This window comes from Parambassis ranga, chromosome 16 (genome assembly GCF_900634625.1).
Source record: "Parambassis ranga chromosome 16, fParRan2.1, whole genome shotgun sequence".
Lineage (NCBI taxonomy): Eukaryota > Metazoa > Chordata > Actinopteri > Ambassidae > Parambassis > Parambassis ranga.
Window position 1 is genome coordinate 14,846,054 of NC_041036.1, and position 22,268 is coordinate 14,868,321.

Sequence of the window (22,268 nt, forward strand, 5' to 3'; positions counted from 1 at the left end):
GACTGATGTCTTTTCCGTTTTGCCGACCTCTCTCAATTAAAAAGGGAAAACTTCCAATCCTTTTGACCTTTACCTTGACTTAGCTGTTTCCACTAAACATACATGAAAACACACAGCCCTGACACAGCTGCTCCCTCTCCTATTTTAGTCAAATCCCTCTCCGTTTCCTCCCTTTCTCGCTCTTTTAAAGGTATGCCTGGTTTTCTACTCTGATAAAATGACACAGACTTATGTAAGCAGGTTTGCATATTTGATGGCTGTTTGAGAACAAACTACATCTGCAGCATGTAATGCTGACATTAGAGTGATAGTGATCTTTAAACAGTCTTAAATCTCTGTACTTTTTAGGACACAGATTTATCCCTGAATACCATTAAAGGACAAATCAGCAATGAGCGAAGAGCAAAAACATCCATCTTTTATATACTTTTATTACAATTTTACCAGCCACATCTTCAGGCAAAGCCAAAGTCTAGCAGCTTGAACATGTAAAACAAACATTTATTACATCAACGACTCATTATTTCCAGCCTGTTCTCGTTAAAACTCATCATGGTTGCTCCTAGTGTCTCGTAGCCTTGTGAGGGACGCCAGCACCTCCTCTATGGGCCTCCTCCCGAGCTGTTTACCCCCTCTGCTCCTCACATTCACGGTTCCACTCTCACACTCCTTATCTCCTACCACTGCACAAAACACATTCAACATCAGTAGTAATGAATGAGGAGCTGGAGATGAATCAACAGTGACAGGTTAGTTATTCGTTTTTACCAAATATGTAGTTGTACTGGGCCAGCTGAGCGGAGCGAATCTTCTTATTTAAGGTCGCTCCCTGATCGTCACTCAGATCCACCATAAAGCCAGCTCCATGGAACTGTTGGACCACCTTAACAGGAGATGAGACGTGCTTCTTTTTAAAGATCTGTAATGTGCTTCTCGCATCAGGAACCAAATGAATCATGACAGAAGGAGAGTGCACAAGGGCTTCCAATATACCAGAAGCAAGACTCCATCAGATACTGACCTGTCTGCTGTATAACTCACTGTTGCCCCCCACAGGAATAACCATGATCTGAGCTGGAGACAGCCACAAAGGCCTAGGTGTGGCAAAAAGACAGAGGGCTCACATGTTAGATGTAGGAATGTTAAAAAGACGGCCAGTATGAGATCATTAGTAGATCATGTTATGATCACCTCACCATTTCCCGCCAAAGTTTTCAGCCAGTATAGCGATCATTCTCTCCAGTGATCCCAGCACTGCTCTGTGGACCATCACTGGTCTGTGCAGGCGTCCATCTTGTCTGAAAAAAAATAATTAATATGATATATTACATATTAATTAATATTAAATATTCTGCATCACTACCTTCATTTGTAAAGGAAGTGCCTTGCTCACTTTAACAACACTTAACAGAAATGTTTGTGTTGAAACCGGTTTATACTGACCTAGAGGAGCAGGGCAGACTAATAAGCAGCAACAGAAGGTTGCAGGGAGTGTGCTCACTGGAGTTCAATAATGAATTCAATAAGACTAATCTTTGTTGATAAGATTAGGTCTCTGAAGTAGCACCAGTTTAACCTGAGCAATTACTTTAACGATAAACAAGCACATGGCTTGACACAAAAAGACAAATAAACCAGTACAGATGTCGCAATGCCAAATACACAGATATATAAGCAACTCACCCGACATACTGAAGGTCAAATCTGATTGGCAACTGGAAGTCCAGCTGGATTGTGGCACACTGGTGTTGTCTGCCAATCGCATCTTTGATCTGAATGTCAATCTATGATGAAACATGGAAGACGTGTGTGAGCTTTACTCTTCAACCAAGACCTACAAATCATTAAGTGCATGTGGACTGAAATAAAAACAAAGTGATTATCAGGAGAAGCTCATCTAGCTAATTATGGCTAGATTGTGGTAAATGCACATGTTTTTCTACCTGAGGTTTTAATGAGAAGGTTAAAATTGCTGTTAAAAAAGGTAAAAAAGCATAAAAAAGGAAAAAAGCTGGATCTGACTAACAGACAAAAAGCTACCTAGCAGCACCTCTGCTGTTCACTAACACACAGTTATACTGTACATCATGTTTGACTGATCCACAGCTAAAAAAAAATGTTGAAAAAATGTATCATCTGCATGTCACCCTTCCTGCTGACCTTTGGTCCGTAGAAGGCTCCGTCTCCAGGGTTCAGCTCCCAGCGTTCACCAAACTGCTGCAGACTTTTCTCCAACTGCTGCTCACATAAACACACAGTTGGCATAAAAGATAATATCAGTACATTAGTCTTTCTGTACATGTGTGTGAAGGAGCAGTGGGAGCTCAGAACCATAATGTTCAATTACACTCAATTGAATCAGCTTGAATTGCCGATGTGCCTATTTAAAAGGCGTCCATGGGGATTCAGATATACATCTCCTTTAGCAGCTCTGCAGTGGAAAGTACCACTCACACAACTGATTGGTTAAGCAGATATCATTACACCACGCCACTTTGTTTAAAGAAGATTTTTTTGGGGGTCCTGTGATTAACAGCCTCCTGCTCATATTATATACACATTTAGCAGCTCAGCCGGTCTACCACTGCTTTTGGCAAACACGATGATAAAAAGTGTTTGAATGTGTGTGTTTACCTGCTCAGCATTGTCCCACTGTTCAGGCTCCCCCAGGCAGGGTGTGGGACGTGTAGACAGCAGGCAGTGAAGGGAAAACCCAAACACTTGATAGACGCTCCTAACAAAGTCCAAACACGCCACAATCTCTCTTTCCAGCTGGGCAGAAAGAATGAAAAAGGTCAAGATGAGTGCAACAAGAAGACACAATAATAAAATAACAACCACAGCTGAAAGTAAAGGCGTACAGAGTGTTTAATTACAACCAAGGTGGGGGAGGAAAAAAATACACGCACGTGTGTTTTTTGAGCACTTAAGCGATTGAATTAGAATTTAAGAGTTAACTTAGTGATGCTTATCATGCGTGCACGATCTCTGCATATTAACAGGATGCATACAGGGGGGCCTGAGGAGCAGTATCATGGGAACGTTCCAGGACTATATGAAGGGGATCAGGATTTCTGCACAAAGACACACACATGGAAGGGTAATGTTTGAACAGGACAAAGACCTTCATTCATCCAGACTGAGGCCTCCTGGAATGTTCACAAATGATTTGTACTGCCCATCTAATCACTGTAATATGGCTCCACATGTGTCCCATTTACAGTGTCACTTCCAGTTAAAACACCTTTAAAACCACCAACTCACCAACCAAACACATTTTCTTTGCGTCTGCATTTGTACCTGCTCGGGTGTGCAGAAGATGTGAGCGTCATCCTGGCAGAACCTGCGAACGCGAGTTAATCCTCCAAGAGCTCCAGACAGCTCATTACGATGGAGTGCACCAAAGTCAGCCCATCGCAGAGGAAGCTCCCTCCACGAGCGAACACGCTGCTCAAACATGAGACTAAACACAAGAAAAGACAATCTCTGTCACTGAGATGGCACTCGAGTATAGGAATGTCTGTGTGTGTATATGTGTGTGTGTGTGCGTGTGTTCACCAGTGTGCTGGACAGTTCATGGGTTTAAGTGCGTAGGTCTGTGAGCCCTCTGATGTCACGGTGAACATGTTCTCGCTGTAGTGCTCCCAGTGGCCTGAGCGCTCCCATAAGGCAGTGCTGTACAGTGTTGGGGTCACAACCTCGGTGAAACCTCGCCTTCGGTACTCACTCTTCAGGTCAGGAAGGAAGGAAGTGTGTGACAGTGAGTGCAGGGCAAAGGTCAGACTGTGACAACAGTGTCATAATTCAGGGCAAACAAGAGTAATATCCTGCAGTGAACATGCACCGTATATGCTCAGGGTTTCAATTAACACAGCACATGCTGAGTGCCAATTGTGTTTACGCGGATGTTATTCATTATCCATCCAAAGAAGGTAACACACTCCAGAACATACAAGCAGCAATGTTGGAATTATTAAATTAAAAGCAAGTGGAGCATTATGGTTTCAGTTGCATAAACAGTGCTGAACAATTACAGTTTTAGTTCAAGTGGCTGCAGTTGAAGAGCTGTGGCTGTTTCATGTTTATTTTTCAACTGTGTTGCTTGTGAAGAAACCGTTAACCATAAAGTAGCATTATGTTTGTTCAACCACGTTACAATGATCCACAATGACATGGTTGAGCCAACACGTATTCTTTAGTACAGCATCTGTCTAAACTTAAGTCAGGGTTGCAAATATGCCTTATTTATAAAGTTCAGTGCACCTTAATGAAGTCAGTGAGAGTGTTGTAGATGTGGGCTCCTTTGGGCAGGAAGAAACAACTGCCTGGACTGACATCATTGAAGAAAAACAGCTCCTGATCCTGTGCAAAAAATATGAACATGTAATGTTAAAAACAACGATTGGGAACATTTGATTTGAGCAACTGTCTTCACTTTTTATCTTACTGTCCCAATGCGTCTGTGGTCCCTCCTCTTTGCCTCCTCCTGCTCTCTCTCCCACTCTTGCTTGTCCTTCTCTCCTGGAAAGGCAACTCCTAAGAGACGCGTCAAACCTGAGGACTCTGTCTGATTGGCTATGGTCACGGCGGACATCTGGGATGGCACAGAGATGGAGTTAGGGAAAGGATGGTGAGAAGTGGCAGGATAAATGTTGAGTGAACAAAGAGGTGATGAAAGGGAAAGGGAAAGGGAAAGGGGGGGGTCAGCCAAAAGAGGGTGAACAGATGAGAGACAGCACGTCTGATGGATGGCAGTGTGTTTGTAAGAGCCCAGAACAGGAATCTGGCCTCCGACAAACACAACATCCTGCTGCTGATATTTCCAGCCCCTGGCTGTTGTGGAATCCCAGTCTGCCCAGTAACACAACTCTCCCTGGATCAATAAAACTAAAGAAATTTCCATTTACACAGCACGTGTCTGGACAAAAAGGTGCCATACGGGTGCAAATAAAATTAAGATTTTTACTGATGCAACACGGTTAACAGAAGCTTCTTTATTGTAGTGTGTGTGTTGTAAATTCTAATGATATTGTTTAAGGACAAATGACAGAGCTTTAACAAATAAAACTATGTTTGGCTTTCAAAGGACAGGTCATCAATCCTACGGATAAAAAGGATGAGTGCACAACATCAGTTTGGTTGCAGCTGTGCAATACAGATTTGAAAAAAAACAAAAGGGAGAGAAGTAAAAACACAATGAGGCATCCAAGGACAGAACAGTTACACAAACACACCCACACACCTGGAGCATCTTGAAGACCCTGAGGAGGCCTGTGTGTGGGAGGAGGGGTCCATCACAGACTGCTATACTGTCTCCACACCTGAGGCACATAGAAAGGTTGAAACAAGCTTATTTTTGTTAATTTTTAGGAATACTGGTCTACATCAGGTGTGGGTGTGTGTATTCATACTTGCCTGTGTACAGTGACAGTAGAACCACTCATCTGCTCTTGCACAAGCTGCAGCCTCAGCCTACTGTTCTGTAACAACACCCACAAAACACAGAAACTCATACAGATGACGAATATGAGATAAACCTGGACAGCAGGACAATTGGAGGGGGCTGACTTCAGCATAAGGAGCAGTTTGTGCTCAGTACCACATGGGTAAGCCTTGTCCCCCCCATATGCATTAATGAGCAAGGGGTGCATGGCCCTGCTCTAATTGTCTTGTTGTCTCTTAGCTTTGGTAAATCACTGTATAATAGGAAGAACCCACAATGTATGCACCAGTGCTTGTACTGATCGACAAGTCAAACTTTTAAAACTGTCATTTGCTGCCAGATGTTGTAAGAAACACAGCCTGTGTTGCTAACCTGGAAGAGCTCCTGGAATTCTTCTGCACTTAAGTCCACACTGGACAAAGGAAGCTTAAGGGCTGCCACCTTATTACATCTCTCCTCCACTTCACTCAGAGACAAGGAACTGTAGGTCAATGTAGAACATCAAAAGCTGATTGCTGATAAAACTTTGTAGAAGAAATTAAACATTCTGGACAGGTTAAATAAAAACAGGCAGAAAAGGTCGCTTGAGTATTTTACCTATTGTCCAACAGATGGTCACAGAAAAGCCCAAACTCTGATGCTCCTTCTCTGCACACCTTGGCCCCAAATACCTGCTCCAACACGCCACCCAGGACACACGCTCCTGTCCTCCATGCTGCCTGTAAAATCAAGTGTGGTACAGAGTGAGTGAAACATAAACAACTAAGGTATATTATCAGCATGATGGCACCCTCGATAACAGTGGTTATATATAATTTTGCGAGGATGAAGAAAACCCAGTTCCCGTAAGTTAAGGAAACACGAGGCTCAATAACTGTAATAAATACTTAAGTATTTAATAAACATTATTAGCCTGCCTTTCAATTGCTTATGACTCATGGCTATGTCTATTGATGCTAGTAAAGAGGTATCCTTTAAAATATGAAATCCATCTTGAGTTCATGTGGAGGGAGGGCTGTAATTACCCGTTTTCCCTCAACTGTGTGAAACCCCAGAAACTGCAGTTCACAGTCAGCCTCTAGGGGTCGTCCAAGCTCCCACAGCTGCCCATTCACTTTACTGACCAGCGCGTCTTTAGACCTGAAATAACACATGCAATAACACTACTAAAATCACTGATGCTACAACCACACACATAAAAACAAAACGTTTTTGAGTGTGCTTCATATTTACCGCACACTCTGAGCAACAAAGAGAGGTGTGGTGACACCAGCTGTTCCCTTCACTGTTCGACCATCAGCCAGCAAGATGGTGAGGGGCTTTTCTGAAACTTCTTTAGCTCGTTTTTTCCTGAGAGACTCAAAGACTTGTAGTCGCTCAGATAAGGCATGTGACACCTGCAGCTGGACAGAAAAGTTGGAGATCTCTTTTAAAGTGCTGCAAAACTTAAGAGAAAAGTGAAATACTGAGCACAAGAAAGGATTCTGAAGAAAGAAGCGAACGTACAGTACAGCTAAGAGACAAACAAACATGTATTCTTTAGGATTTGGGGTCTGACAGTGTCAAAATGCTTACTCAATCCCAAAGAGCTCAATATGTTAATATATATCCTCATATTCTGACCTTATTTGACTGTTGCATTAAAATCAACAATAAAATACTGACATTACAGGGGACTTCATATTTAGCTAATTTGCAAACAATACTTATTCACATAAAATAATGAAGCCACCTATCAATTTATTTCATACAGCACCACTGACAACAGAATTCGAGTACAACAATCACAGACTTGATTCAGTGTGGGATTGTTGTGTTAAACTGCATTTGTGTAGGATGGTTGTATGTAACAAACTGTTAGTGCACTACAGTTCTTTAATCAATCAATTAATTAAATAATTCTTCTCACCAAATTTAGCACTATTAAATAAAAAAACTACATAAGTGGCATCTGGGGGTACAGATTAACAGCCCTTCCAGTAATTTAAGCAATCAGTCAAAAATATAATTCTCATTTTTGCCCAACTGAATCCACATGAGTGGATGTGGGGTCAAATCTGTGTGATTCATATCTAATATACTTTAAACTTTAAACTACATACAGTTACAATGGAAGTCTAGCCAAAGAAACAAAACCATGCAAGAGTGAATAACGTTTAGTTGGACTGCACAAACAACAGCTACACTTCCACTCCAGCATCTGACAGGCAGTGAGAGCATCAGTTGCAGGTCAAAACACTGGCTGAACATGCACTGTACAGGAGGCTAGCGTTAGCTTTAGCTCGTGTTCTACTCTTTTCGCACCTGGCTGTACCTCCTGTGCGCGCGGAGTGCCGCACGAGCTGCCAAACGACAGATAACTATCCGAAACAGATGCGTCACCTCCATCCCAATCACTCCTGCCTAACAACAGCCCTTCATCTCCAAATATCCCTCATCCCTGTCCCCTTTCTGCCAGCGGCCATAACACCGGAAGCAGCGGTGACGTCTAGGGTGAGTTTGTGACGCAACAACCGGAGCAGCGTGCGCGCTCCGTTTAAGAACGTGCACCCTCATACGGAAAAAAAATGGCGAAATATATCCACAAATTCTGACCAAAAAAATAAATAAATACAACAATTCGATACAGAAAGTCATACACAGACACACCAGGCATTTCAGATCAGATCACACTGGATTAGAATGTAGAGATATTTTAACTCCACAGCGCATGCGTCCAGACGTATCGACATGTGGACGACAACACAAGGGTGTGTGATACTGCAAAGCCAAAGTAGTTCCACACAAACACTGACCTGCTGCATGACGATGGCAACAAGGCTGACCAGCCGTCACTGTGCTCCATTGTGGAGCTGCACACCAGTCACAGACTACAAGCCTCTCCCAGATTTAAAGTTTATGAAGTGATGAACATTTGAATCATCACTATTTTCTCTGCTCAACTAGCCTTATGGACCCGACTATAAACTATTGAAAAGCTCAGTTTTTCTCGACAGGGACCTTATAACAGTTTAAGCTTCAGTATTTATATAAAATTAGCCAACAGAAGTTACATAATGCACGGCCTTGATAGCCGCAGTACCAGTGAGCGGCCACTTGGAGGAGCTTCAGCACTACAGAAAAAGACTTCCATCCAACTGCTCACTAGAGCAAACTGCCATCAACACTTGCAGCGTGCATTTAGACAGGTTTGCATCTCAGCAGGCAATAGTAAAAACCTTTTTCCACTGGTTCAACCAACTCTTAACACAAAAGTTCAGGTCTTCACCTTCTATAGTAAAGGTTCAGAAACCTGTCTAAAAATGTGAATACAGGTCAAAAAGCTTCAGCCTGTTATTGTATGTAACTATTACTGCCAATAGTTTTACTATGGAATTACTTATTTCTAATTCTTTTTCACTATTATCTGCACAGGACAGAGGCCATCTTGTGTAGCTGGAAAGAGCCAAACATGTATGCATCTTTTTTATATGAACTACTTTTTGTATACAGTATACATAATTTTGTGTATATTATATTATTTCAGGAATATCCTGAATACTGTGTAGCCTATAGCTGATATAGTTGTGTTAATGCTTATAGGTAGTTCACTGAAACCAGGTCATTGACCAGTTACAATGTCATGAGTAAATTCTTCAATTATGGCTCCTAGTAAAGTTAATTCTACTGTGTGTGTGTGTGTACTGTGCAAATATAATTTTAAAAATACTTAAAGGTATTTAAGGAGGTAATGAGAGAAAACTTACAACCAAAAAAATTAGAACAGCAAATCCCTTGGTAAATTAAGACAGCGCAGACTGATTACAGTCAGCAGTACATCACCAGCTTGACCAATATAGTGCATTTGTGGGGGGAAATGAAAGCCAACGAGAGGCCCAATAGAAGTCATTCTATATAATCATTTACAATGCAATCTGTGATTGGTAAGGATAATATGAAGATCTAGTTTCTCTACATGAGTATCTTTTGTGACAAGTAACTGCTGCTGTATGTGTGCATGTTCATCACACCAGAAAGGACTGGACACTCAAAGAGCAGTGATGTAGTGTCATTGATGAGAACAGCAGTAAAAGCAGCGATCAAATATACACAGACCATTTGCTTCATCATATCTTCAGTCATTTTCAATTAGTCAAACCAATGTCAAGAAAAAAAATGGAAGAGGTTATTTACAGGGAGAAATAACTGTAAGTTTGAAAGAGGTTTAACAATGAATCAATCTTTCTCTTCATGCATTGTGAACACTGCAAACTGATAACAATTAGCTGCTCCAAAGTGAGTTTACAGAGGGAGACATGACAAAAAACATCAGATAGTGATAAAACTGCTTTGTTGTTACATTTTTACAATGTATCTATTCACCAACTTTATGCAGGAAGGTTTGCAGCATCTTGATGAACTGAAACTTTAACTAATAAGCACACACACTCCATAAATACAGGAAACATGATGCAACACTTAGTCTGCACCTCACTGTGTGGGTAAACTACTGAAAGGCAGCATTTTGGCAACATTTCCTGCGCAAGGCAGAGAATTACTGCCATCCTGCTAACACGTTTTACCCCGAGGGGTGCAGTGTGTTTCTGCATGAAGCCATGTCAGGTAAGCATAGGGGCTTGAAGGCAGAAGCATGGAATTAGCAAGGAAACAATATAGAACAATATAGAAAAAGGGGCGAAAAAAAAACAAAAAAAACAAAACAAAAACACTGTTAAAAACAGTCCTAATTAGCCAAAAGCATTCTGCCCCTCTGATTCCATCTGCAAGTGGAAAAATGCCAAATCTATCTGGTAGAAAAACAGCTGAAAAAAATATAAGCTGTTAAACGTAAGGTGAAAAGGGCAGCTGCTATGTAAGCATAAGAAAATACAGCTGAACAGCGCAAAATAAAACAAAACAGCGCAACTGAAGTGATCAAATAACAATCCTCCACCCTCACCCCCCATTTGTATTGAAACTCTTGATTTTATTCAAGTCAGCACATAATGAAGCCTACCAAGGGTAACTGAAACGCCTCCCCCCACCTACCATTCACTGATACTGAGCATTTTTATGACTAAGCCTGGCACGCATAAGCAGACATTAATGTCAGAAATAAAAAATATACAATTATCCCCTCCTCTTCAGCATGGAGGTTTAAAAAGAAGGACAAAATAAGGGGGGAAAATTATTCAGGGCTAATTCTTATCCAAGGCCTCAATCACAGTAATGACGGGCTGTGTCAGTGAATGATCAGTGTCTTCATTTACAGAAATAAGAGCTCGAAGAACAGAAAAAAAGCTGTATCTCAGTCAGTCTTTATATTTACAAGCGTAGAAATGTACAGTAAGAGGGAGAGATGGGTGAAAAATGTTGAGCAAGAGTGGAGTTATTTACAGCAATTGCTCTGGACATAAGAAGAAATGTTGACCTCTGTTGCAACACAAAACTCTTCAATTTAAATGAGGACTACCATTTCAGGATGCACAGCACTCACTCATTCACCCATGAAAGGAGAGACCGCAGTGGAACCTACATTCATCAATTCAATTGCTAGTTAATGGTTATTCTTGTCAAGAGTCAGGATCGATTGAGTGTTACTAATTGTTAAACAAACATGAAACTTTGAAATATGAAGCAGGGAACTGTAGATTATAAGGTTAGCTGTATAATACTGGAACTGGAATTGTTGCTGTGATGACCTCTAGAAGTGACTGTGCATAATCCCAGGAAAAAAAACCTTGCTTTAAATGAAACATAGGAAACAGTGAGTGCACTTAACAAGCAGATTTTTTTACTGTAAGACAGCTAACTCACTTCCAAATTTTATGCTTAGCCAGCTTCATTTATAGCAATATAAGAACTCTTAAGAAACTAGTGATTTTAGTTTTCCCCTCCTTATATACAGCTTTTTCTTTCACTCTCTCAGGTAAAGCACCCTTAAGAATCACACAAACAGGAAAACTAATGTAGTATATTTTAATTTCTGCTTGAACTATCCGTTTTCTTCTTACGATTATGTCACTCTTGCACCAGACCTAATAAACTTTCATCTAATTTGTATGGAGCATTGGAAAAAAAGAAGCGAGTGTTGTTACACAACACTGTGCACTATGTAACTGATAGCCTCTTAGCTGTACTGTACAGTGTAAGATGACCGTCTACCTAGCAGAAGCATCAAGATTTAATCAGCTATTTACACACAACCTAAGGTAGTTTTAATTTGAGCTAATTAACAGAGTAAAGACATCAGGGCTCATACCAGCAGGGCTAACACACACTGCACTGTTAGATGTGTGGCTTGAACTTCTCATTCAGCTTGTCATGGATGACCACTTCAGTAGCGTGGGGGTCGGAAAGGCCTCTTCTGTGCATGGAATGGACCACCTGTGAAGGGAGGACCAGCACGCTTCCCTCCACGAAACCCCCCCATGTGGTGCTGCTGAGAGGGGGTTCTGCCTCGCAGTAGAGGTCTCTGTGGGATGGGAACAGAGAGGATAGGGGGCCGAGGAGTGGGCAAGTTGAGGAGTGGGACAGGGTTAGGGGTTTGATTGTGTGACTGAGCTGGAGGACTAGCAGAAGGTTTTTGAAGGGCAGCAGACTTCGCATGTGAGCGAGAAGGAGCCGTGTCAACTGCAGGGGAATTAGTCGTGGAGGGAGATGTTGTGGAGGATGTCGGAGAGGGGGATGGAAGAGGTAGCTTTAGAGGCTCCTTCACTCTGCCTAGCAAAGGTGGAGGGACACCAGGTGTACCTGGACGGTGTAGAGGGGGTGCATGAAGGGGGGCAAAAGGCTCTTTTACTGTGCCAGGACGGGGAAGTTTAGGGGGCTCGCCTAACAATGATGACATGAGGGGTGGTGGGCCCGCTTTGTTCCCTCTGGGCCCCGCTCCACCTCGCTCAGTACCATCAGGCCTGACAGGTGGAGGAAGAGAAAGGGGGCGGTCAACAGGGACCAACACTCCCCCCACCATGACTGCAGAGGGCACAGTGGGGTGATTTGGTGGAGGGGAAAGACGCTGCAGTATAGGAGGGGGAGGGGGTCTAGGGATTGGTGGAGGAGCACTGAAGAAAGGAGGAGGATGCTGGTGAAGGTGTGATGGAGGAGGAGTCTGGATGTTCTCAGTGTGATAGGGCATTTGAAACTGAGGGTGAAGTTGTGAATGAGGATGAGACAGAGGAGCTTGTAGGTGAGGGAGGAGATGTGGGGGAGGTGGAGGCATGGAGGGGGGCATGCCCTCAGTGGCTCCCTGGCCGATGTTGAGAGGCGGGGGGAGGTGGGGTGAAGGAGGCTGAGCTTCCATGTATTCCTCCTCTTCATACCACATTGCTCCACCTGGCCGGCTGCCAGGTCCTCCCCCGCGCCGAGAGCCTCGACCAATCACACGGATGCTCTCGACGGTCTTGATTCGTTCACCGGCGAGTGGCTGGTTTGAGTGGCCTAAAGTGTGGATGGGTGCCCCTTCAGTGCAGGGTGACACAAGTGTCTCAATGCGGTGATACTGGCCCTCTTTCCTGTCTCCACCTGGAGAGCCTTGACACTTTCCTTTGTTCTCTCTTTTTCCGCTCAGACCTCCATCATCTGAGCGAGTGTTCACCTTATGACAGCCAGCAGAAAGTCTCCTGTCTCTGTTGTTTCCCATTATTCTTAACTGGTTGTGATCATCTTTCTTACCCTTTAAATCAGTACTGGGAGAAGAGGAGACCTGCTTCCTTATATTCATTGCTTCATCCTCCTTTAATTTTGTGCTGCTATTTTTTCCAGCACCATACCGGGAAGAAGAGGAGGACAGGAAGTCTCCGTCGCTATTGCTTCCTGATGGAGTGATGACAGCATCCCAGAGTTCACCCCGGTAAGCAGTTGGAGAGAGGTTATGACCTCCAGATGAGCCAAGAGAATCTGGGACACTCCCCGGTGTGTCCATGATCTCATCCTGGGTTGGGGTACCAGCTGCCTCATCTCTTACTGGGGTTCCATCCACCCCATCAGGACTGACATCACCTAGAGCAAGACTAAAACCTGGATTACCCTGCAAAAAACTGTTGATCTTGGATTCTAAGCTGGGTGGAGAGACAGAGGGAGCTGAAGAACGAGGAGGGGGTGGTGGAGGAGGGGACAGCTGTCTATCTTTCTCCCAGTCTCTGGTATCTCGTTTGAGACTGTTCCCCAAAAGAGGTTTTGTTTTTGGTGTAGTCGGGGTGAGTGGGGTTTTAACAGTTGCTGATTCAGGGGAGGTTCGGGTAGGAGGAGCAGAACCAGTGTTTGTCACGCTCTGCAGGAGAGAGGCCAACCCTGCACAAAGACAGAGAGAAAGAGACAGTTAGGTTCATTAAGGATTACTTAAAACAACATAAAAAACATAACATAAAACAAAACAAAACACATCTTACCTGGTGTGTTAGTTTTAGACAGAGCATTAAGTATTCCTTCAGGCGTGATGTCAACACGTGACAGGATGCTGGCCAGGGCAGGACTTTGAGGGGTCGATTTGGAGGCTGTTGATTGGCCAGAAGAGGATGTGGGTGTCCCAGGTGACGGCCGAGGTGTTGGGCTGGCTGCTGAGAGACAGCAAAAGCATATTGTGCTCATTTCTGCCAATGATCCCCAAAAATATAATGAACACTGTTCATCTCATTACCTAGAAGTAGGCTAAGGTTTCTTGTGATTCCATTTTGTCCCACAAAAAACCCTTTGAAATATGTTACAGTATGCTGCCTTACCACTACCCCACCTGTATTACCTGTATTCTTCATGGCAGACGTGAGTGAGCTGAGAATAGAGCTGATCTTTCCGAGATCCACCTTGGCTAGATTAACTCCCAGAGGGGCAGATGTAGTATTTGTAGCAGTGGCAGATGTGGAAGTCACTGAGGCAGTCGTGACAGCAGCAGAAGCACTGGTCTTGAAGACTTTTATGGGTGTGCTAGTAACTTTTGAGGACACATCTGACTTTGCCGTCTTGGAAATGGCAGAAGAGGGTTTGTCTTTTTTGTCACCTGTGAACAATTCAAAGACCTGATGTATTCACAAATATTCAATACAGTGTTGCACAATGCAAATATAGATCCACAACTAACCCCCAGCTGAAACAGCCTCCTCGTCAGACATATCCATGTCCTCCATGTCTCTGTTGTCATTCTGCACTTCTCCTTCATCCATGGCCTTGCCATCCAGCTCTGGATCCACCTGGGCTCTGCTAGCCATTCCAAGAAAAGGTGAGTCAGAGCCAGTCGGGGAGGGGGCATCTTCAGATGGTGATGGGATAGGAGAATCCTCAGGTCCAGGTAGAGTGGACTTGAGAGAATCCAGTTTCCTTTTAAGACTGGCAACACGGCTGGCAAAAGCATTGTATGCCTGAATAGAAGATAAATAAGGAAATATTAGACATAAAACATTTTTAGTGTTCTGTCATAGGAACTTGTTTAAAATCAAATCTAAACTGTTCATCTATATTTTGACAGGGTATCCATCAAGAAAACAACACTTACATTGGCCACGATCTTAACCTCCTTGTATTGTGTCTCATAGAAAATGTCTGCATTTCCAAGAGCTTCCAGCAGAGGTGGCCCCGTCTTTAACTCTTTCTCCAGGAAGCTGACAAACTCCTGTAGCTTCAGACTGCCGTCCTCGAAATCCTTTGCAAACTTGTTGCCTCCTGCTTTGTCTAAAGTGAAAGAAAGAGGACAAACATGTAAAGTTAAATAATTTTTTTTACAAGCTTTTAATACATAAATATCATACTTCATGTCTTCATGCATTGAACCAAAGTAACAGTTAAATAATCTACAGAGGTTATTTGTGGCACCTTCAATAGTGATGTGTAAACTTGATGTGTCCAGTACATTTGAAGCTTACTGTATAAACACAGAGGAACAGATGGTAATAGGGGTGTGATGATGCAGAAATAAGCTCAGTGACATCTGACCTTTCAGTCTCTTGAGGGCCTCTGTGCTGCAGACATCCACCCTGAGAGCTGCCAACTGCTTCTCCCTGAGCTCCTCTTCAGAAACAGCTCGCTTATGTCTCAACAACTGTTCAATAAGTGAGTGTGGCTAGATAATAGATAACAAGCAAACAAAGAAAATAAAGAAAGGTGTTACAATGGAGAAATCATACAATATCATTTTGATATATCAAAAACATTTCCCAGAAGAAATATTCTTAAGACCCTTACTGTGAACTCTGCAACTATCTTAGACTTCAGGGCAGCTTTGGTAGTGGCAGGAGCTATAGAAGAAAAAGCAGAACGGTCACACAAACTGATGCTATTCAGGATTTGATTAAGATAACTGTGAAGTAACAAGCTGACCCTCTGCAGGCAGAGTCTCCTTTTCTTTTTCTTTTTCTTTCTCTTTCTCCTTCTCCTTTTGCTTCTCACGCTCCTTTTCCTTTTTGTTCAAGCTAGCTCGGAACTGAGCTATCACCTCCTCAGGATACACACTTCTCTCCGCCCAAATCAAAAAGATCCTCTCCACAGACTTACGGACCTTCCCATCCCTGTCAAAGCAAGGCAACAGCACAGCATACATCCATTTACTTTGATGAGCAATTTTCACAGTATGAAGCCATGGCGATCTAAAACACAGACTAATATCACAGCTGTATAAAAGCTAGTTTGCACTTACTTGATGAACTGAGCAGCATTAGGAAGAGCCTCTGCAAAGGCTGAACGAAAGACAATGGCATTCTTTCTTTTGCAGTTTTGTATAACGTCATTGGCAAGGTAGAAAAGATTCAAGCGGTGATTGTTGTCAGCTGGGAAAAAAGAAGACAAACAAGAGAAGAACCTTAGATTAAGCTGGTAGTGGACTGCACATTTTCGGCTCTTAACCAGGCAGCTTTTCCCCCTGATTGCGGTGAATCAGTGTAAAGTCAGTTTACTTAATTTAATAACCACAACAACACAAAGCAATAATGTATTCATCTTTATATATGGTAAAAAATTAATTTACCCTCAGGGATAAAGCATCTATCTAAATATACTTGCTTATTATATATAAGAATAAGAATTCCAATAAACACTGGTGTCAAACCAGCATTGGAAAGCCAAACTAACTTGCATTTCAGCAAGAATGTTTGCACCAACATATATACCACTGTTTTGTTACTGTGACAGACAGTACTGCTGTTATATGAGGTGTAAAACAGACTCAGTCTAGCTTCAACAGATCCAAATTCATTCACAAATGTTAACAGCACTATATTGTCACAACATAAAAGTGAGCACTTCAGCACATGGACAGCAACAACAGTATATGTATTCCTCATGATGTGGGCAGGAAATGCAGCAAGCAATCAAGAAAACAAACACGTCCGGATGATTTTAACGGGGTCAAGCATTTAAGAAAATGTTTAGGTTTCATTTTCTCTAGGTAGAAAAAAAAGGAGACTGCAAAATGTAAGCTTTGCAAAGCAAAGTTGAAGTATAGCAGGAACACTACAGTCATGGAAAAACACTATATTTCAGAGAAGGAAAACAATCTGTATTTTCTCATCTTAAAACCAACTCTGAAAACTGTCAGCAGTTTCTCTCTTTTTAAAAGTTCTGTACACCTACAGCAACAGTGATCATGAGGACTTTCATTAAATGATGAACAAAGCTCAGGTATAGCCAACAATCAAGACAAGTTTTTATTAAAAAAGACTGGCAGTACTATTTTTAACGATAGTACTTAGCCCAAAGGGTTTAATGTGGGACTATTTTCTACTTTAAGAGCTATTACAGTGCTGTAACTTCTATCTACACGTACCAGTTTAAAGAGGATCAAATTTACTGATTCAAACCTGTTACTTATTCAGTGGAACATCTTGACGTTACTGTGTATTAGGGTTGGGCGGTATCCAAATTTTGATACCATCAAACGCCCTCCACATTTTACCCCAGTATACGTAAATACCTGTGCTGTGTGCCATGCACTGTGCACCCCCTGAGACGGTCAAATCAATTACTGTGTGCCCCGCCGGTATACCTTAATACCGCCCAACCCTACTGTGTTTACAGCCTTATGCCCACTGATACAAACAAAGGTAATCAGTAATATCAGCACCTAAATGTCAGATGGGCTTTAGCCACAAGCCTCTAACGTATTCCGAACAAAAGTTTGATTAAATAGAAATCTGACAGCTGTTAGATGGCACAGATTAAAATAACGTAATTATTGAAAGCAGTAATTCAAGCAATAATTCCTCCAGTAGCCTTATCATAAAAGACAAGATTTAATTTCAGTAAGTAAACAGAATGACTTGTAACTTCTTCACAGTTTCTATGACCCTGCAGGAATAAAACAACTTATATGACTCTCTGAATCTGCATGATGATTTAGTGTATCTAATATCACTATTAGGGGTCGGACAGTTCAGGAAAAAAATCTGAACCGCTCAGTACGTGTGTTTCGGTTCTGGACATGGAGGCATTTTTACCACAGCATGGAGACGAGTGTTGGCAACTTGACGTCTCTCTCGCTACATTTGGCGGCTGTCCAAACCTTTCAACAAAAGCAACTTGTGACTCTCTGGTGACTTTTGGAGACTGATGTGAAAGCACGTATCATTCTGCAGCCAGACTCTCCTCGACAAACAGTGACCGTGAGCTCCTCCCCTGCCTCAAAACACCCACAGCCGGTCAGTCTCTGTAGCTTCACGCAGCACGTTCAGCTGCAGGCAGAGCAGAGAGACCCACACCACTCTACGCCCAATCGTGCGCAGAGTTGACCTGATAATGATCGGAAAACACTGAACTGATTCTTAAATATGGTTAATGTTGGATATTTAGGATATATATTTTGTGCTCATCTGGTATTTCCAGAGTGTTAAAAGTAGGAAAAAACCTCAACATTGTAAACCGAAACAAAAACAAAAACCGTGACACGAACCGAACCGTGGATTTAGTGAACCGTTTCACCCTTAATCACTATTAATTTTTTTTCTAAAGCACAAATACTAATGCCTCTTTTAGATAATCAATAAACATAATAATTAACTACAATTATTAGCATTAATTATAGCGATCATAGTAGGCTGTAGCCACAGCACATTCATCCATGACTCAATGTCAGTTAAAAAGCCATTAAAACCATTGGAAGCAGTTCACATCAACATCATCCAGAGTGGCAGCACGCTTATGTATGTTTAACTATATTAAAGTTAAACTACTATATTTATTAATCATTACAAAACATATGAATATTGCTTCTTGTGAAATACTAAATATCCAGGGTATAAATGCCAGAAATCTGTATATTTCATTAACCTGATGGTGTTTTATTTAACATCCAGTTTTTCCCCAAATAGTTATTTTTAATGCAATTATTGAATACTTGCAGAGACTAATTTAATTTCCAATAATGTGCATTTTACCTGGCATCTTACAGATTTACAACAAATAGTAAGGCCTGTGAACACTGTAGTGCACATTTGTTCACACATACAAAACTTACTATTAATAAAACAATATAATCGTACCTCCAACAACAACAAACACGAACAGTAATAAAACTAAATATGTGTGTCATGTTAAACGATACATCATATTAGGAAGTGCATCCAGAATGTCCTTGTCCTCTAAAAGTAATCTCACTGCTACAGTGTTCCCACTTTATATATTTTGCAGTTATCAGACCACAGCTAAGACTTAACAGATCTTTAGTGTAAAAAAACATTACCCAAAATAAAAATTAATATATTATAAGTGGTCATCAAAAGCATGCAGCAGTGTTTAATGTTAAAAAAAATAATAAAACCTCTGAACTCAGCAATTAAACACAATCACCATCATCAAAAAGCAGTACAGTACCTGCATACTAAGTGCTCTTTGCAAGATAAAGAAAAAAACTTAACCTACACTACAAACCACTTAACTAAACCCAACATGGCATAGCAAACAGTCAGCAACAAATGGTGACTGGGCCTTTGTATTCTCTATCAGAATACAAAGGCACGAGGGGGCACACTGCATTTCATCATGTATAGCATTTATCGCGCATTGTTCTGAGGGCAGTGACTCAGTGAGGGGATTAAAAAATTGTCCACATGGTTTGATTAAATGCTGAAAGTTCACACTGAATATCCCTCTGAATACATCAAAACTCAGGAAACATTTCCTAATGTTGTATTGAAGTTATAGTAGAAGCCAAAAACAACAGTTCAATGACAAACTTAGAGTAACTGGCAAAGAATATGACTAAAAGCTTGGAAAGACCAAAACTTATGACACCCAAAATCAATGCGTGGCAGACTGCCACACAACACCCGCCACTACAAATTGATTCTGTGTTTTTTTCCTACCCAACAAGATTTTAAAAATATAACTATCATGCTGTTCATGCTACTCTACTCAACTCTATCTCTCCCATTCTTGTTTACACACACAGACAGCCAATTCACACACTCCTCTTTTCCATGTGCAAAGCCTGACGCCTATAGAAGGAAAACCTGAAACAGCGGGATACTTGCAGAGACGTTCGCGATATCTGGAGTTCACCAAAGGTTAGTATGAGGTACTGTGCTCAAAACACACCTACACAAAATTATTGTGACTTGTTATATTAGCAATATGAACTCAAAATATTGATAATGGAACATCCTGCACCCTAATTGAGCATAGACAGAGCTGGTAAAGCAGCAAACAATTAGGCAATTTATGGTGAAATGTGGTTACGGTTCAGATAAGCTATGGTATATGTCCATAGTCAAATAAAGAATAATAACACCAAAAGCTATTTCATTTGAGTAAGTTGCCTTTTTGTACCTTTAGTAGTTTCATATATCTTATTATTGTATTTATGTTGTTATACTATTGATTTTGACCTTTATATTACAAGAAAATGTCACTTTAGAACAGGTTGACATATTGGCTGGGGTTAGTCTTGAGTTTATATTGTGAAATAAAAACCTTCAGTGTCAGCTGTTTAAATCCATCCCTTAGATGACACCGAATCTAAAGATTGAAACTAAAATAAGCACAAACTCAAGTAAAAACTCACCTTTAATTTCAGTTTGGTGAGTGATTCATGAAACATGAAAAGACAGGCGGGGAAAGGTCCAGGCAGAGTTCTAGTACATTTCTCTTCTCAGTCAGAATTAAGATTACAGTGAATAAACAAAAACATAAAAAAACGCTTCTTGTAGCTTAACAATTTGTCATTAAATAAGCATGCAGGTGTATATTTAATCTATAGCAGCTAGCTAGTTTGAATCCTGCTTCCTACACACTGCATAAACCCAGATGACCGAATCCACCGACCATCACAACACCGGCGCTAAGGTGCCACCACAAATTGCTACCTGGTCTGTTTTTTACAATCACAATTTTCTATAAGGTAATTGTGAAGTTTAAAACTGCTGTGATAAGAAATTGCCAAAGCCAAAGATATTACTGCATCTCATTTGTTCTCACCGATTAATGACAATAAAACTTCTATTCCTTTATTCATGCAAGAGAAGAAGATTCTCCAAGGGGACACAACAAATGTATTACCCAAGAGGAAGTATACATATATCCAGGCCCTGTTCACACCTCACTCAAACACATAATGTGGTTAGTACAAAAGCAAGTACATCAATTCACCATTACACCTCTATAGGTATCTCTGAACGCCAATTTTGATTTGGTCCCACATCCTTGTTCTGTATGCACACAAGCACGCATCATTTGGAAAGCACCCCTACACAGAATTCACCACTGTAAATATCCTGCTGTGGGCTTCAAAATACAGTTCACTAAAGCAAATAGACCAGACCTTGTAATAGTGCATTAAAAATATCCTTGCACTGGCACCAAAATGCTCCAAACTGTGATTACAGCAGGTCTAATTGCTGCTGATTCACCTCCTATCAACATTTACTGTCTGCTGTATGCAGCCAAATTACACGCACGGACATCCTCTGACAGCAGCAAACACGTCCGTACAGTAAATACACTGCTCTTAATATAAGTTGGTGTAGCGTTCCTCAATTTCAAAATATGCATGTCTGAACATCAAAGTGGGGAAATTAATTAAAGTTCCTCTGAATAAGACACAAAACCTGTAACATCTCAGTGGTCACTATCTTTCAAATACTGAGAATTTTGTGGCGTTCTACTCGCGCTTACAGACTGTTTTGGCAACCCTCACCACGCGAACCTGATTTTCCAAACCTGTTCAACCTCCATTATATTGGATTTGGTAGGATATGCTTTGCATATCTATAATCCCCAGTTGAATATGGGACTGCATGTGAACTTTGTATGTGAAAATGTTGCACATAAACAGTGCAGTGCACGGACCCGTCTATCCAGACCATTAGCTGCGAGAGGCCTAACTGTAAACAGTGCTAGCAGTAAAACTGAGACTAGCAGCGATAAGTTAGCATAGCTAGCACAGCGGCTAATTTTAAATAATGATAACAACGCCATGCCTTAAAATGCGGCAGTTCATGTGTTGAAATGTAACTTTTTGATGAAATAAATATTGTATGGTGCACTGAACCACGCTGCACATAACGCAAATTTACCACAGTGAGCTAAACCTTGCAAATAAGACAGATATGCAGAAATGCACTTGAATTAGCTAAAGTGGGCTAGCTAGCGGTTTAGCTTGTGTAGCTAGCTACTCACATTTCTTGAGCCACTTCATCCAGTAACGAACGATAAGACTGTGGTGTTTCTTGTTTTCAATGCACCAAGTCGAAAGTCCTTGAATTGACTCCATAGTGTTGGATACTCCTTGAAATCGCCGGTCTAAAGTCGCCTCTAAAGCAGCGTTGGAGCTGCGGGCTCCGTGGCCACTTACAGCCCCTGAACCGGCCGCCATCTTTCTAGCTCTGTCTGCGGATTGCTCGCTGATGGGGGTGAAGGAGGTAACGTATTG

The 22,268-nt window shown here is 41.6% G+C and overlaps 1 protein-coding gene across 4 annotated transcripts; it reads right to left on the reverse strand.

Moving 5' to 3' along the window:
• Positions 1-413: 413 nt before the first annotated feature.
• Positions 414-22,211, reverse strand: tars2 (threonyl-tRNA synthetase 2, mitochondrial). Of its 4 annotated transcripts, none has more exons than XM_028424588.1 (18): positions 7,748-7,948; positions 6,677-6,840; positions 6,469-6,583; positions 6,041-6,162; positions 5,816-5,924; positions 5,416-5,480; positions 5,243-5,321; positions 4,448-4,594; positions 4,264-4,362; positions 3,559-3,728; positions 3,301-3,463; positions 2,635-2,772; positions 2,161-2,238; positions 1,684-1,784; positions 1,197-1,298; positions 1,022-1,094; positions 769-883; positions 414-683 (listed from the first exon to the last, which is right to left on the reverse strand). In XM_028424588.1, exons 1-18 carry the CDS (start codon positions 7,829-7,831, stop codon positions 541-543), a joined length of 2,067 nt encoding a protein of 688 aa, XP_028280389.1. In that variant the 5' UTR covers positions 7,832-7,948; the 3' UTR covers positions 414-540. The 4 variants fall into 4 exon arrangements, 2 of the variants coding, with proteins under 2 accessions (XP_028280389.1, XP_028280387.1); XM_028424586.1 differs by having other exon boundaries at positions 6,677-6,846; XR_003671880.1 differs by lacking the exons at positions 414-683; positions 769-883; positions 1,022-1,094; ... (12 more) ...; positions 6,469-6,583; positions 7,748-7,948 and adding exons at positions 11,685-13,714; positions 13,813-13,977; positions 14,163-14,417; ... (5 more) ...; positions 16,047-16,176; positions 22,016-22,211 and having other exon boundaries at positions 6,721-6,846.
• Positions 22,212-22,268: the final 57 nt, after the last annotated feature.

Coding starts and splice junctions, on each gene's coding strand:
- tars2 (XM_028424586.1), bottom strand. CDS start 7,831: ATGGAGGTGACGCATCTGTTTCGGATAGTTATCTGTCGTTTGGCAGCT. Junction 6,847..7,747: donor CGCACAGGAGGTACAGCCAG/GTGCGAAAAGAG, acceptor TTTTCTGTCCAG/CTGCAGGTGTCACATGCCTT. Junction 2,239..2,634: donor AGTGGGACAATGCTGAGCAG/GTAAACACACAC, acceptor TTATGTGAGCAG/CAGTTGGAGAAAAGTCTGCA.